Raw genomic sequence first — 15,053 nt, 5'->3', positions numbered from 1 at the left:
AGACTTCTGCTAACAAAATATGTTAATCAGCTGTGCAGGAGTCACATTTGCTTGAAAAATTATTAGTCATTGAATAATGAAGGTTAGGAACAAACAGTTGGAAGTAAGAATTGCTCTAACTTTCAGTGTTCTCATTGTGTACATAGAGTGCTTCACTGATGTGTGAGGATCATACAGCAGTAAAAGGGTGTGTATCACTGCCAAAAATTTTTCCTTTCCAGAACAGCTGATGTCTTTTTTAAAGTGTTTGTCCTAGAGTTATCACAGTGAAAGCAGGTTTTCATGATATGATCAATTATTGCCAAGAAACCAGTTGCTTTCAAACTTCAGGAAAAGTGACTTAATTTAATCAAGGAGTGTCTCGGTCACAGCGCAGCTTTTTTCATCTCTGAGCAGCAGTTTTTGTTATTTGTTCACGATTTCATTACTCTCTGGGAAAATTTGTGCTAAACTAAACAAGCCTGCACCTGAGTGAGATATCTCAGTAATAATACTCCAATCTCGTGACTTAGAGTAGAAGAATACTGGCATCTTTGTACAGGAAAAAAAATCTTGTGAAGAAAAGATTTGAAAAACACTGCCAGGCTGTCTCAATTGACACAATTCTTGTTATTTTTAGTTCATTAACAAACCCAAAATCTTCAATGCAAAATAATTTGGATGTTTAATTCATGCATAATATTACAGTCTCTTCTGAGTTGAAGGGAGAACTACGTGCTGTTTTCTTGTAAGATGTATCCCTATGGTATCGTGGACTGTTCCAGAAGTTGACAGCCACTGTATAGCCAAACAACATGATAGCCTAACATGGTTGATACTCTTTGTAGTGCACAAAGTGACTCATTTGAGAGCTACTTGCTGTGTTTTGTCAAAAGAGTTCCTGTATGCTAAGGAAACTTACGTGGAAAAGAGAATACACCAGCTTTGGAAACAATTAGGTGATTGTGTTTATTTGTGGGCATTTCAGTGCCAGCTGTAGCAGTGTCTTTATAGACTGCCAGGTATCTCATGTAGGATGCTGTTGACCTGGCAATGTTCATTAAGCTGCTTCAAGATAAAGTAACAGATGTTAGATAGGAGTATTGCAGAGTATGACTGCACCTCAAGGAAAAGTTACAAGAATTTATTAATAAACTTTTCTAATCCGTCTGCTTTTCACCATTATGAAACCATGTTAATGTGGTTACACTGTTCATCTTAGTCCTTTTTATCCTTTCCTTTCTCCTCCTCTATCCTAAACGCTTTGATCATATTGCCAAAATTGACTCTAAGGGTAGGAACTTTGTATCTTTAAAAATTCTGTAAGTTTATGAAAAGCTGACCAACTCAGATAAAGAAGAGAAATCTAAGTAGGTGCTTTCAGTGCTGAAAAGGAGTATAAAGAATGAATTGATGGGAAACATATTTTGTTGCCTTGCTAACTGGCCAGCTTGGATACATGAGCTGGGAACAGGCTACAACCTGTGCTGCACCTTGCCCAGTTAGGTATATGTGAGATCAGTGTAAGAACAAACTGAAAGTCTTGTTGATGGTGGGTTATCTGGAAAATCATAGTGGGCATGGGAGGAGGCAGAGGGAAATGTAGTGGAGAGCGAGGTTCGTAGGATGCAATGTATTTCAAACTAAGCTTCACTAGTTCTGTGGCTTGTGGAACTTGCTCTGCGCTGGATTTTAATTTGGTGACAAAAAGTCACTTTGGCTATTTCTAGATTCAGACTGTGAATCTGGACTCAGGTTGTGAGTCCAGTACATTTCTTGGGTTAAAGTATTAGTCAAATGAAAACTTTCTGAGCAAAGTATCATTATGTATTTTGTTGGATTATGGTTGAAGAAATTGAAGCTATGATAAAGAAAGAAAGACATTTCAGAATTAAATCTCCTGTGATTGTAATCGCAGTGTTTTGAGGTTTTTTGGTGGCTTTTTTTTTTTTTTTTTTGTTGGGTTGGTCTTTATTCTTGGGTCAGAACAGAACATAGGTGTGTTTTTTTTGATGATTTGGGAATTTTTTTGGAGGTGTTTTTTTTTTTTTTTTTTGGTTGGTTTGGTTTATTTACAATCTTAATTAGGCTTTAAGATTTGTTTGTGTGGTTGGGGAAGAAAGTCACAGATAACAAAAGACTGGGAGGATTTGGAAGTTCTCACATTAATTATACGCGTAAAATCAGGCTGTAATTCATGCTGCTTAGCATATTTTCCAGTGTGAAAGTATCACAAAATTAGTCATTTATGGCTATGATAGTATTCCTGTCAACCCTCTGATTTATCAAAAGGGTGTTAATCGAGCAGGTGTATAAAAATGAGACATGGGTATCCAAGACTTACACGCAACTTTGGAAATGTGGTATAGTGTGTGTGCACTTGTTAAAAAGGACAAAATCCTTATTTAAAAGCATTGATGGCATAAGTGTCATTTAGCTAAAGAAAAATGCGGAAGTCTTGGCATGCTTCAGAGGGAATTGGACAATTTAACCGATGACTAGTGTAGCTGAAAACTACATCCCTTTAAAAAAAAAAAGGCGGCAGTAAATATAAACAATATGCAGCATTTGGTTTCAATAACTTTCCTCCACAAAACACATAGAATGTAAATAACTGGTGTTTCTTTACATTAATCTACTTGCCAGCTAATCTTTTTGACTTTTTACTCCCTTGGAACCAACCGTTTAAAAACAATTTTCAGTAACTTCTTTGTCAGATACAGGCAGGTGTAGGGAAGTTTACTATACGTCATTCTGATGAGATTCCGTGTAGTAAACTACAAACATGACTAGCCATAGGATTTGAATATGTAGTCATTATAAAATGTTGTTTATGTAAAAAGAACCTTGTCATCCAAAACAATTCCTTCACGAGAGGAATTGTATCTGAAGATATAAGAACGAAACTGAAAACTCTTGAGTCAAAGGAAACTGAAATGGTTTCTCCCACAAAGCTTATTGCTAACTTGTGTCAAGCAGAGTTTTCATCTAGTCCTATAGAACTTTTTTTCTTCACTTATGGTATCTGATAACACGAAAAGCAGAGTAAATATTTCTGTTTTCCCTGGCATCTGCTAATGGAAATATTTCTCAAAACTTCATTGTTTACACTTGAATTGTAGCTATAAAGCAATAGATGGTAAAAATTATTTTTTGGAGATATTTGCATTCAGCTTTCTTGCACAGTGTTCAATGCACTCTTAAGGAACTCTGCATATTAATATAAAAGTTATGCAATGATACATTAGAAATTCTGAAAATGTTGTTTCATTATTAAAATGAAATGCTGTATTTCAACACCAATAGTTGATTTGACATCTGCAATATTTCTTCTTGCACTAGATCTCTTTTGATCCTGGATGACATTTGGGATTCCTGGGTATTAAAAGCATTTGATAATCAATGTCAGGTTCTTATCACCAGCAGGGACAGGAGCGTAACAGATGCTGTGGCTGGTAAGGAGCAGTTTCCTCTCCTGCATTACACATTGTGTGTGTATATGTATGCAATTTGTTCTTGTGAACTTTTAAAAGAATCTGATAGCATCTATGACTATCAACTTCTGCACAAGTAGCAAGGTTTTAGAATTCTGGTCTGTAAGACTTTATGCTCTTTGTGAAATAAATGTTATATGTTATTCTGAAAGTTATATGTCTACTTTGAAGAGTGCAATGATTCTCAACAGGAGAAATTAACCTATGTGACATTGCTGCTGTTAGACTGATTATCTCTGTGGTATTAAGCGGTCATCACAATGACGTGCTCATAATGTATTTGTAATCATTAAATTATAGTCTTATTTTTTGTCTCTCTAATGTGAACTTGATTCTGATAAGTAGAATTGATACTCTTAGTATTCAGCATTTAAAATACTATGCATAAAATTATGAGCCAGGTCCTTTGCTCCAGGTTTTGCTTGGACAATATTCTCAATTTCCATAGGATTTTTTACATTCTTTTAATTTTTTTCTATGTTTCTATGTCTAGGCAATAAATATGAGGTTCATGTGGAAAGTGGACTAGCACATGAGAAAGGACTGGAGATTTTGTCCCTATTTGTGAATACAAAAATATCAGAACTGCCAGAACAAGCTAACTGTCTTGTAAGGGAATGCAAAGGTATACTTGCTGCTCTTTAACATACCATTTACCACTGAATGTATTTTTTTTCTTCTAGGTTTTGACTTACAGATAGAGGAAGGAACGTTCTTTAATATTATATGCCTTAAGTAAAACACAAGTGTTTGTTAAATGCTTTTTGGTTTTGTTTTTGTTTTTAAACTAAATAGAAGTGTATCATGTTGATTTTTGAGTAGTTTTCTTCAGCATATCTTCCTCTGCCCCCCTATTACACTTAAATTTGTTGAGTTTGTAAATGTCTATATGGATGACATATTTTGTCTGTTCTGCACACCTCAAGGATTTAATCAATATATTGGGAAATTTACCTGATTTATTGAACCACTTGATGAAATTATTGGATTGTGTTCCTTGAAAACCTCTAATATTAAATTAATCTTTTCCTTCAGGTTCTCCTCTTGTGATATCATTGATAGGTGCATTATTAAGAGACTTCCCTAGTCGTTGGGAATACTATCTCAAACAGCTGCAGAATAAGCAGTTTAAAAGAATAAGAAAATCTTCTTCTTATGATTATGAAGCCCTTGATGAAGCAATGTCCATAAGTGTTGAGCAACTGAATGACAATTATAAAGACTACTATAAAGACCTCTCTATCCTCCCAAAGGATGTTAAAGTACCGACTAAGGTAATAACAGCAATGCAGAAATCTCATCATTTTCAGTGAGATACAAACAATAAATAATTCATAAAATTTATAATTGTTGGGTATAACTTATGCTGCAAGTAACTTAGTAGTAATTGCTAGATTGGGTAGGTCAGGTCCATTATTGTATAATTACTTTTATTGTCAGTAGTGAAACTAAAAAATTCTGACTATTTATAATGTTAGTTCATTGTGCATTCCGTTTATAGCACTTTAATTAGATTGTAATTGAGCTCTCTGAAAGCTTAAGAACTGTTATGTGAAATTCGTGTCCTTAAAGGAAAAGATACAATCACCATAAATCAGCACAAAAAGACAAAAGATGGGCTAACTTACATTATCTGTACTGATGTGGAAGAATTGCTAACTTATTGAATTTATTACCATTTGTAATAATTTCTATATTTGTTGGCATGTGTTTTGTTGTCAGTTAATTGGTAGCCTTTTATGATATTCATACAATTCATAGTACCCCTTAGTTCTGATTCTTTTCTGTCTTTATATGCTTTTTTAGGTTCTCTGTATTCTTTGGGATATGGAAACTGAAGAAGTTGAAGATATACTCCAGGAATTTGTTAACAAATCGCTACTATTCTGTGATCGTAATGGGAAGTCATTCCATTATTATTTACATGATCTTCAACTTGACTTTCTTACAGAGAAGAATCGCAACCAGCTTCAGGTAACGTATTGACTAATCGACTTACTTTTAACTTCACTCTCTAAAGCTGAGCATTCTTCAGAAAATGTTCCCTTGTTAAATGGTATCCAGAGTAGCTTCATAGAATAGGTCTGCAATGCAGTTAAACTTAATGCTGAGTAATTAAAAATGTGTATTTTCAACTTGAAACTATGGAGTGATTTCATGGTGGTTCCATTTGGATCTAAGAAACTAAACTGAGAGAAGGCCCAATATCCATTATTTCTCTGTCAAAGACATTTCCAGCAGGAGATGGAATGTTCGGTTGATGATTCCAAAGGCATCAAGGCCCTACTAGAATAGGAAGTTTCTTCTTTAATATAGAGAAAGTGCTTTTTACACTTTTTTTTTTTTTCCAATTTAAAGCAATACTCTCAGGGCCAGTACCTGTAAGTTGCACCCAATAAATGTATCAGAATGAGTAAATGAGACAGAATGAGTAAATATGAACAGAAGGCAAGTTTTTAGGCATATATATATGTGGGGTTTTTTTGGTTTGGTTTCTTTTTTTTTTGCTGCTACCCACACTTAATATGAAGACTGATTTGATAGCTTCCTGTAGAAGGAAGGCTAACAGCTTACTTTTGTGTCTTTTAACATCCAGAGCATGTTTCTGGAGAAGTCTTAAGCAGTAAATTAGGTTAAGTGTACAATTTTGGAAGGTAAGCTTTTCTTAATTCATTTGTTGATTTATAATGATTGAGAAATAATAATATTCCTCAATACTATATACAATATAATATTGATAATAATTCCTCAAAACTGAAACCAATCAATACTTTGGTATATATTAACTGAAAATGTGTTTTGATTCACATCTCAGGAGCTACATAAAAACATAGTAAATCAGTATAAGAAATATTACAAACTTAATACGCCTGTTCCATCTCAAGAGGATTGCATGTACTGGTATAACTTTCTGGCGTATCACATGGCTGGTGCCAACATGCAGAAGGTGAGTTCTGACCAGTGTTCTGTGTTCCCCTTTTTGACCCACCCTTACCACTGCCTTTCCCCCCAGGCTTTTTCCCACTTGAACCTCTCTTCTCCCGGGCTTTTGTGCGGATAGGTAAACACTCGATATAGAGTCCTTTAGGGACTCCACTCGTAATCACTGTCTGTTATGAAAACTACTTAATTTCTGCCTTTTGCGTTTCATCTTTTCAACCAATTATTGAGAAGATTTCTTTTGTATCGTAACAGCTTGTGTTACTCTTTTCCTTTTGAAGAAGCTTTGATAGGAAATCTTTTCTAAACCTTTTTGAAAAACCAGGCCTGTTTTATTATATAATACAAGTAAATTGATTTCTTCAGAGATTTTGATTACATTAGTTACTTTTTTCTACAAAAAAAAAAGTCTTGTTAGCTTCTTCTTCTTATGTCATACTGATTTGTGTGTAAGAGTCCATTCTCTGTGTTACCAGATTTCCACAGGCATAAAAAAAAACCTAGTAAGATTTATATGGGCAAATCTTTTGTTCCCAGGATTGCTTTAGGACCTTAAAACCACTGCTATTGTTTTTTCCACCTACTGCTCTTTAGGTACTGAGCTAGCATAAGATGCAAGTCATGCAGCAATATGAATATTTCAGTTATTTCAGTTGAATGTCTTTAGAATTCTTGCCTTGAATAGCATTTGGTCCCAGTTGCTAGTTGCTTTATTTCACATGTACTCAAACGTTTTCAGTTGAACCTTTTTTGAGATGGTTCATCCAACGCATCATATAAAATACACTTTGTGTATTTTACATCCTTCACTTTGGGTACTGTGTGCAATTCTGAGCCCCATAGTTTCAGAAGGATGTGGAGGTCCTTGGATGTGTCCAGGGCAACAAAGCTGGTGAAAAGGCTGGAAGGCATGTCCTGTGAGGAGCAGCTGAGGACTTAGGGTTTTGTCTAATTTGGAGAAAAGGACACTGAGGGGTGACCTCATTGCTCTCTACAGCTTCCTGAGGAGGGGCAGTAGAGAGGGAGGTGCTGATCTCTTCTCCCTGGAATATAGTGATAGGATGAGTGGGAATGGTGCAAAGCTGCACCAGGGAGGTTTAGACTGGACATTAGGGAGCATGTCTTTACCGAGAGGGTGGTCAAACACAGGAACAGGCTTCCTATAAAGGTGTTTGATGCCCCAAGCCTGTCAGTATTCGAGGCATTTGAACAATGCCCTTAATGACATGTTTTAGCTTTTGTTTAGCCCTGAAGTGGTCAGTCCGGCAGTTGGACTAAATTATCATTGTAGGTCCCTTCCAACTGAAATACTCTAATAATTGTTTGCTGTTTCTGATTGCCTTTTAAGTAGCTTTCTCATTTTTAAGTTAAATTCAATTGTAATTTTTTTTGCTTTTATTCAAATTCAGCATCTGTTAAGAAGAGCAACAGATCACTATTAGCAGAGTGATCTTTGCTAAACTGGATGAGAAGGAGCTTTATGAGAGGTGTATCTTAAACCAGTCTTGCATGCTACAAAAGTCAAGATTTGCTTTTGTACTCCCATCTCTTTTCTGACTAGCTGTATGAAAGAGCAGACCTTTGCATTGAAATAACAAGCTTAACGTTCTATACCCAGAATTTTCATACCTGATCGAGTAAGATGCAGGAAGCAGGAAATTGCCTAAGTTTTTAACTGGAGACAATTTTACCAAAGCATATTGAATAACTAATATATTTCCTATGGGTTTTTTTCCCCCCTTAAGTAGATTCTGTTGTGGAACTCACACTCTGAACTTAATTTTTTATTTCTTTTAGGAACTCTGTGATCTTATGTTTTCTCTAGATTGGATTAAAGCTAAAACAGAATTGGTAGGGCCTGCTCATCTGATTCATGAATATGTGGAATACAGTTCAATCCTGGATCAAAAGGTATGATACTAAAATGTAAATAATTAGCCTGTTCCAATGTTTAATTGCATTTTGTTCGATGTATGTATATATGGGAGATATATAGAAGGCTTAAACAATTGAAACATAAAACCAGTAGAAAGCTAAACTTTAATTTGGATAAGAGGAAAATGAAGAAAACTAAGTTTCCAGTTTTACTTGTAACTTCTGTATGTTGTAATTGACCATGGAACTCAAAAACTAACGTGAATAAAAATAACTAATGGTGAGTGTATATGGCACTCTGCTTTTGAGGAGCTGCAGAATTTTTGACCACTTGTACTAGTCTTTCTAACATTTCACATTGACTGCTTATTGAGTAAATCAACTGTTGCCAGTATCCTTTATTTGAAAAATAAGGGTAATATGCTTTCCTGAATAGGATAATGAAGTATTTCGGTCTATCATGTACTTGCTAATAGAACTAAATAGAAAAGTAGAATGAAGTGCTTCTGTAAGAATATTAGCTGTATAGAAATTGAAAAAGCAAAGGGCATTTAGGAAATTAATCCACATTGTTATCAAATATCTGTTCTGTACATAGGACAGCACAGTACGTGAGAACTTCCAGGAATTTCTGTCTTTAAATGGGCACCTTCTTGGACGGCAACCATTTCCTGACATTGTGCAGTTGGGTCTTTGTCAGCCAGAGACATCAGAGGTGTATCAACAAGCCAAGCTACATGCTCAAAGAGAAAGAGGAGCATTTTATTTGGAATGGATGTAAGTAGCTACAGTCCATCTGCCGATCCCCTGATCCAAGAAAATAATTTAATATACAATTAAATACAACGTATGGCTGCAGTTTTTTCTGGATAAAGTGAAATAATTTTCAGGAACTTGTGGGAGGAGGGCAACTCTGGATATGTAAGGCCACAAAGTAGTAACAATTACATAGAAATAAATAGAGGAATATATTTACTTCTATACTCAATGATTATTCCTTTTAAATAACTATACAAAGATGAAAATAAGATACTTTGAAACTTTGCTAAAGAATTTTTTTTTTTTTGAAAAAACCTAGAATTGTAGTGTGAGTATTGGGTATGGTACAGTATGCGTTTAGGTTTTCTAGTAAAATGTTCACTTTAAAATGGACAGCATTTGTGTGAACTTGCAAACTTTCTGAAAGTAGGAAATGGAAAATACTGAAAGGCTCTATAATCTCTACCCAATCTTGAAATTTCTCCTATTTAAATAATTTTTTGCTGTTTTCATATTTTTGGAAGTTGTTTAAGGAAAAAGTATACATATCTTAATGTTTTTCCAGTATAGTCCAGTAATCATCTGACCATATTACTGTCTCTGTTAGATTCTTCTGTTTGATGTTTCTGTTCTGATATCTGCAGTGTTTGGTGGCTAAAAATCAGAATGACTCTATGTCAGGTTATTATGGTAATAACCAGGCAGGTTAATCCGTGCATACTGAAATTCAGGTCTTCTCTTTGAATACTTGGTTATTTCATTTTGCTAACAGAATTCTAACAAAAACTCTTGAAAGTTGCACAATTCAGCAGAGTCCATCTCCTGTTAGGGCAGGGCTTTCACCTTGGATGTGGGAGACATGCTGAAGAACAGGACTGAAATCACCAGAACAGAGACTGATGTTTTTGTGTCCCATCCTAGGACCAGGTTCTAAAAATGATTTGTAGGATATGTAGATAAATGCACTGCTCTCTTGACCAGCAATTTTGGCTTTATTAAAATTTATTAAAAAAAAAAAAAAGTTGGCTTTGATGAGTCAGTATTTTGCAGTGAAAAATTGCTTTCATTCTAAAGTACACCTACTTTGTTTGAGATGTTTTAACCATTATTTAAATGCTACACTTGAAGACTGAATCTTGTAATGATAAAAACTTGAAGTGCATTGATTCATTTAGACTCCAGAAAAAATATTAACAATGTATTCATCACCAAAAAAAATCTTATTACTGTGACAGCTTCCTGCATTAAGAGCTGGCTAAAGAGGATGATCATGATTGCTACTAATGCTAAGTTTTTGTTAAAGTGAGGCAAGAATCGTTTAAGGTGTGTTAGATTCTGTACTTAATCTCTGATTGAAATGCAGTGATAATCACAGATTTTATTTAAATATTTAATGATAAGAGTTGAGTCATTTCTAGGAAAACTAAGTAAATTTACTAAGATCTAAACAAATTCACAAACTTTTTTTGAGTAAGCATGAAAAGGAACGTGCATCAGGACAGGAATTCTCAGGAAGAAATTTGTATTTGGAAATGGCATGTATCGGATCATAAAAATGCTGCATCTTGCAGTTCACCACCTTTGCCCCTAAACTGCATGTTAATTTCTCATGCAGCTATTGCCTTTCTTGATCTCTAAGCTGTAACTATTGGAAGGCAGTAAAAACTCTTGAGAAAATGTTGAAATTTGCATTTCCTTTATTACTTCAGCATAAAGGCTGAGAGGTAAGGTAAAGTGGGTTGGTTGGTTGATTTGTTATAAAGCTTGCTGCTCAAGATCCATGGAAAAACTGTTATCTTTTTATAGAGGATTTTGAATAATAAAAATGCATTAGGAAAACCTACTCATCTAAAACCAACTATTTTACCCTGTAGAAATAAAAAATCCTTGAAAAATCTCTACCGTCTGGTTGTTCGTCCACATAGAGATGCAGTTTACCATGCCTGCTTTTCTAAGGACAGACAAAGAATAGCATCATGTGGAGCTGATAAAACACTTCAGGTAAGATGCCTATGCATGAGTGAAAAGATATGCAGTGTACCATTTTGATAACATTTGTTAACAGTCCTGTTGCTTTCCTTCTGCTGTTATGTGGAGATATTAGGGATCTAGAACTTCTTGGAGACAAATGATTAAAAAGGACACATTATTACGTAAATGTCAAATTGCATGTCTAGAATAGTAAGCATTATTTTCTAGTTCAGAAGCTTAACTGTGTGATTTCAAGGTTTATATCATGATGGTGTAATACGTGAACATGAGATGCCTTTAATTGATACAGAAAAGCTCACAGCCTAAGTAATGCACTGCAGCATATTTAATATTTGCTTGCAAAAATGTTTCTAGTCATAGTAGATCTACAGAACTTAGTAAAGTATTTTAATTACAGCTTTACTATTTCTATGGGATGATAATGGACATTGTGCTACTTGGTGCTTAATTAGTAAACTGTCTTATGCAAAAGAAATAAATCTGGGGAGAAAAATGAATCCCTGAAGTTGAGGACAGTATTAGATTGGAAATGGGCTCAAAGTGCTTAGGAAGTGGATTAGGGGAGACAGAGAGGAAAGTGACTAATATAAATTTGCCAGCAGTCTGCCGGGAGGGGAACAAGCCAGCTCTCCAGAAAACTAGCAATCAGCCAGACAATAACCTGGTAAAGTATCCATATTCCAGACAGCCAAAGGTAAGGGAAAAGAACGTTTCTGCGAGCCTTTGGTATTTTTTTGGATGCTTGATAAGTTGAATACTAAAGTAATAACATTAGTGGTGCTTAGTTGCTGTTCATTTGGCTACTTAATGTGTTGTCACTGTGTTTTCATTTAATCATTTTATTTGCTGGCTTCGACAATATTATGATTGTGGCATCCACTTAAGGAGAGTCCTGGTGGATGTACTCATTTTGTGCTGTGCTGAAGTTACTGTGCTGGGCTTCTGTACTAAATGGCCTCATTACTGAGACTGCAGGTTGCTTATTTTTCTCCTCATTTCCTACCCAAAAAAGTAAAATCTGTGATTTGTGATTGCATTTAAACTAAGCTTTTGTTGAAGAAGTAATAGGAAAATCAGCAATAGTCCTTTTTTTCGTTAACTCTGAAATTATTCATGTTTTTTGTAATAGTGGCCTAAGCTTTTCTATTTTCAAGGCTACTTCTACTGTTTCTGTAAAATAAAAAAAAAATAATTTTATTAGATTAAGAACAGATATTCTGCAGAAATTACTGCAGATGTAAATTTCCTGTTACTTCAGTATTTATACAGTTATTTGAACAAGTACCAACCATTTAATCGTCATTGATACTCCCATTCAATGAAAAAATAAAGGAAAGAAATGGGGACTTGACAATTGTAGCATCCTCTGTGCTGCTGTTGAAAGTACAATATGATTTGTTTTAATAATTAAGAATATATAACCTAAAGAGGAAAAGGAGACCTGACCATCCCTGCCCACACCTTGTAAAGTTAAATTGCAGAATTTTGGGAAATTGATGTGTGGCCTTTTTCCCTACCTGTCCTTTTATTGTCTATAACTAGCTCAAGACTGAGACCTGCGGCATTCTGTACAACTTTTCACTACTACTTTTTCTTCTTTGTTCCCCAGATCATCAATTGCTGCTGGAATTCTTACTTTCCTCAGAAGAATATTATATATATTTAAACCTGGAATTTGTAATTTTAAGAATGGTTTAGTTTTTATTGAGAGACAGTGTTTTGCAGTTACTATTTAGAAGTACTGAGAAAGGCTGTGTATTTAGGCTTAAATAGTGAGAGTACAAAAAGGCATTAATGAAACGCACATTGCATAGAGAAATGTTTTTTAAAATCTGTTTTCACAGTTTGTCTCCCTAACAACTTCTATCATCCTTACAAAACTGAAGCTCAAATTGAATATTTTCATAATTATTATGTTAATTTCCCTGAAATTATAAAGGTTGTTTTTTTTTCAAAAGTAAACCAATTCTATGAAGAGCTTATTTAAAGAGAGATCTTTGAGAGAAAAAAACCAACAACTTTGTGTTTTAAAATTGTATGTGAGTTAAAAGATTTTATTGTTCATTGTTTTAGGTGTTTAAAACAGAAAGTGGAGAGAGACTCCTGGAGATAAGTGCCCATGATGATGAAATACTTTGTTGCGCTTTCTCTGCAGATGGTGAATTTGTAGCAACTTGTTCAGCTGATAAAAAAGTGAAGGTAAGGAAATAGAATTTTTTTTCAAATTACTAATTCTAATTTCAGTTTTAACCAACTCAGGCAGAGCAGATTTTTAAGACTAAAGGTTTTTTTAACTGTCTTAAATCTAATGGGGATAATTCACTACTTAAGAGACAAAGAGAAAAGCCCTACTTATTAGATATTGTAAAAGATGCTTAATGTTAACATCACACTTACAGAACAATGACTTATGATACTTGTATTATCAGATCAGTCTTTTTAAGTAGAACATAATGTGTGAGTCCAGTCCTATCCATAATACACAATGAATATATCCGTAATTCTTATTTTCATAGGCTTTTTTTCTTAACGTGAATAATTTGGAATTTTAAATTCCTCAGTACTGTAGCAAAACCTTGGTGAAATTACAGTATTTATAAGATTCTAATCTGAATTATGACTTTCCCCTCATAACTTGTTTCTAATTGTGTGTGTGTATATATATACACACTTTCCGTCTATCTTAAAAACATTTTTGAGGTGTTATAAAGAGTGTTTTAGGGTTTTATCTGTATTTCAGCAAAATTTACAGATTTTTAAAAATTAAGTACTTTAAAAGTTTTTTTCCTCCTTCAATTCTGTCTAGATTTGGAATTCAAGAACAGGCCAGTGTAAGTGTGTATATGAAGAACACTCGGAGCAGGTCAATTGCTGCCAGTTCAATAACGGGAGTGGTCAGTATCTTTTAGCCACCTGCTCAAATGACACTTTCATCAAAGTAAGTAGAAAAGGTTTAGATTATTATTCTCATGCTGCTTATCATAACAGGATAATTAGTGATATCTAAGTATATTTAAATTCTGTAAATTAAATTTTTTTAATGAGCCTGGTAGAAGAGAGATGGCAACACATTAAGAGTACTGACTACAGCTCTGTAATCAGATTTCAACACAGCAGAACAGAAAAAGAGTGTTTATGCTCAGCAAAGGAGAATAAGCAAAGTCCTGTTGGTAGGGCATGAAGGTGAGGGCTTTGGCAAGACTTTTAGAAGGTGGGATGGGAATTGGGAGAGTATGGCAGTGAAATACCTGATTAAAAACAGCATAAGAAAAATGAAGGCAGAAATTTAGGATTTAAAAAGTTTGTAATGTAAAAAAATGGATGCTGAAAGATTGAGGGGGGGATACAGCATTATAGAAGTGTAGTAGGTACAGTTTTTGATTAAATTGATGGGCATAGTAAAGAAATGAAGGTGGAAGCCAAGAAAACAACAGTAATTAAAGCAAGAGGTTTGTCAGGTTAACCAGCTGGCACTGTTCACGTTGGGAGGCAGTATGTATACCCAGAAAGAGCAGAAATGGGGCAACTGAAGTATGCATCTGAGGGAAAGGGGAAAATGGAAGAATCAAGTAAGACCTAGACTGTGGCAAATAAGAGTGCAATTTCATAGAATCGTAGAATGGTTTAGGTTGGAAGGGATCTTTAAGATCATCTGGTTCAAATCCTCCTGCCATGGGCAGGGACACCTTCCACTAGACCAGGTTGCTCAAAGCCCCATCCAGTGTGACCGACAGATAAGCAAATCAAATAGTTAACTGGCACTGAAGATGATGGTTCTACTGCCCTGGGTGTATATTCTTGCCTTTGTTGCAGTGCTTATGCTGATCTTATTCTGCAGTGGTATGGATATTCAGACTGTCCAAGACAAACAGGAGAGATTTCGTTTTTTAATTATGTGTAAGGTACATAATTCTGAACTTCAAAGTTGAAAGGGAAAGAGGCAAGAGGAATCTTCTTCCTTAGTTTGAGGAAACTTTCAGTAACTTTGTGCTGTTCAACAGCCTTGTCTGCACT

At 34.8% G+C, this 15,053-nt stretch overlaps 1 protein-coding gene across 1 annotated transcript in view; it reads left to right on the top strand.

The window, feature by feature from the left end:
• The window catches only part of APAF1 (apoptotic peptidase activating factor 1), a 36,316-nt gene that overhangs the window by 5,714 nt on the left and 15,549 nt on the right, over nt 1-15,053 (top strand). The window contains exons 6-15 of the mRNA XM_014964268.1: nt 3,322-3,434; nt 3,967-4,098; nt 4,509-4,747; nt 5,280-5,447; nt 6,289-6,420; nt 8,211-8,324; nt 8,887-9,065; nt 10,922-11,048; nt 13,113-13,238; nt 13,846-13,977. Coding sequence (XP_014819754.1) covers nt 3,322-3,434; nt 3,967-4,098; nt 4,509-4,747; nt 5,280-5,447; nt 6,289-6,420; nt 8,211-8,324; nt 8,887-9,065; nt 10,922-11,048; nt 13,113-13,238; nt 13,846-13,977 — 1,462 coding nt within the window. The remainder of the gene's footprint in view (nt 1-3,321; nt 3,435-3,966; nt 4,099-4,508; nt 4,748-5,279; nt 5,448-6,288; nt 6,421-8,210; nt 8,325-8,886; nt 9,066-10,921; nt 11,049-13,112; nt 13,239-13,845; nt 13,978-15,053) is intronic.

Source organism: Calidris pugnax, unplaced genomic scaffold, assembly GCF_001431845.1.
Source record: "Calidris pugnax isolate Ruff unplaced genomic scaffold, ASM143184v1 scaffold44, whole genome shotgun sequence".
Lineage (NCBI taxonomy): Eukaryota > Metazoa > Chordata > Aves > Charadriiformes > Scolopacidae > Calidris > Calidris pugnax.
The sequence above is the reverse complement of the archived record's forward strand: the minus strand, read 5'-3'. Positions and strand labels throughout refer to the sequence as shown.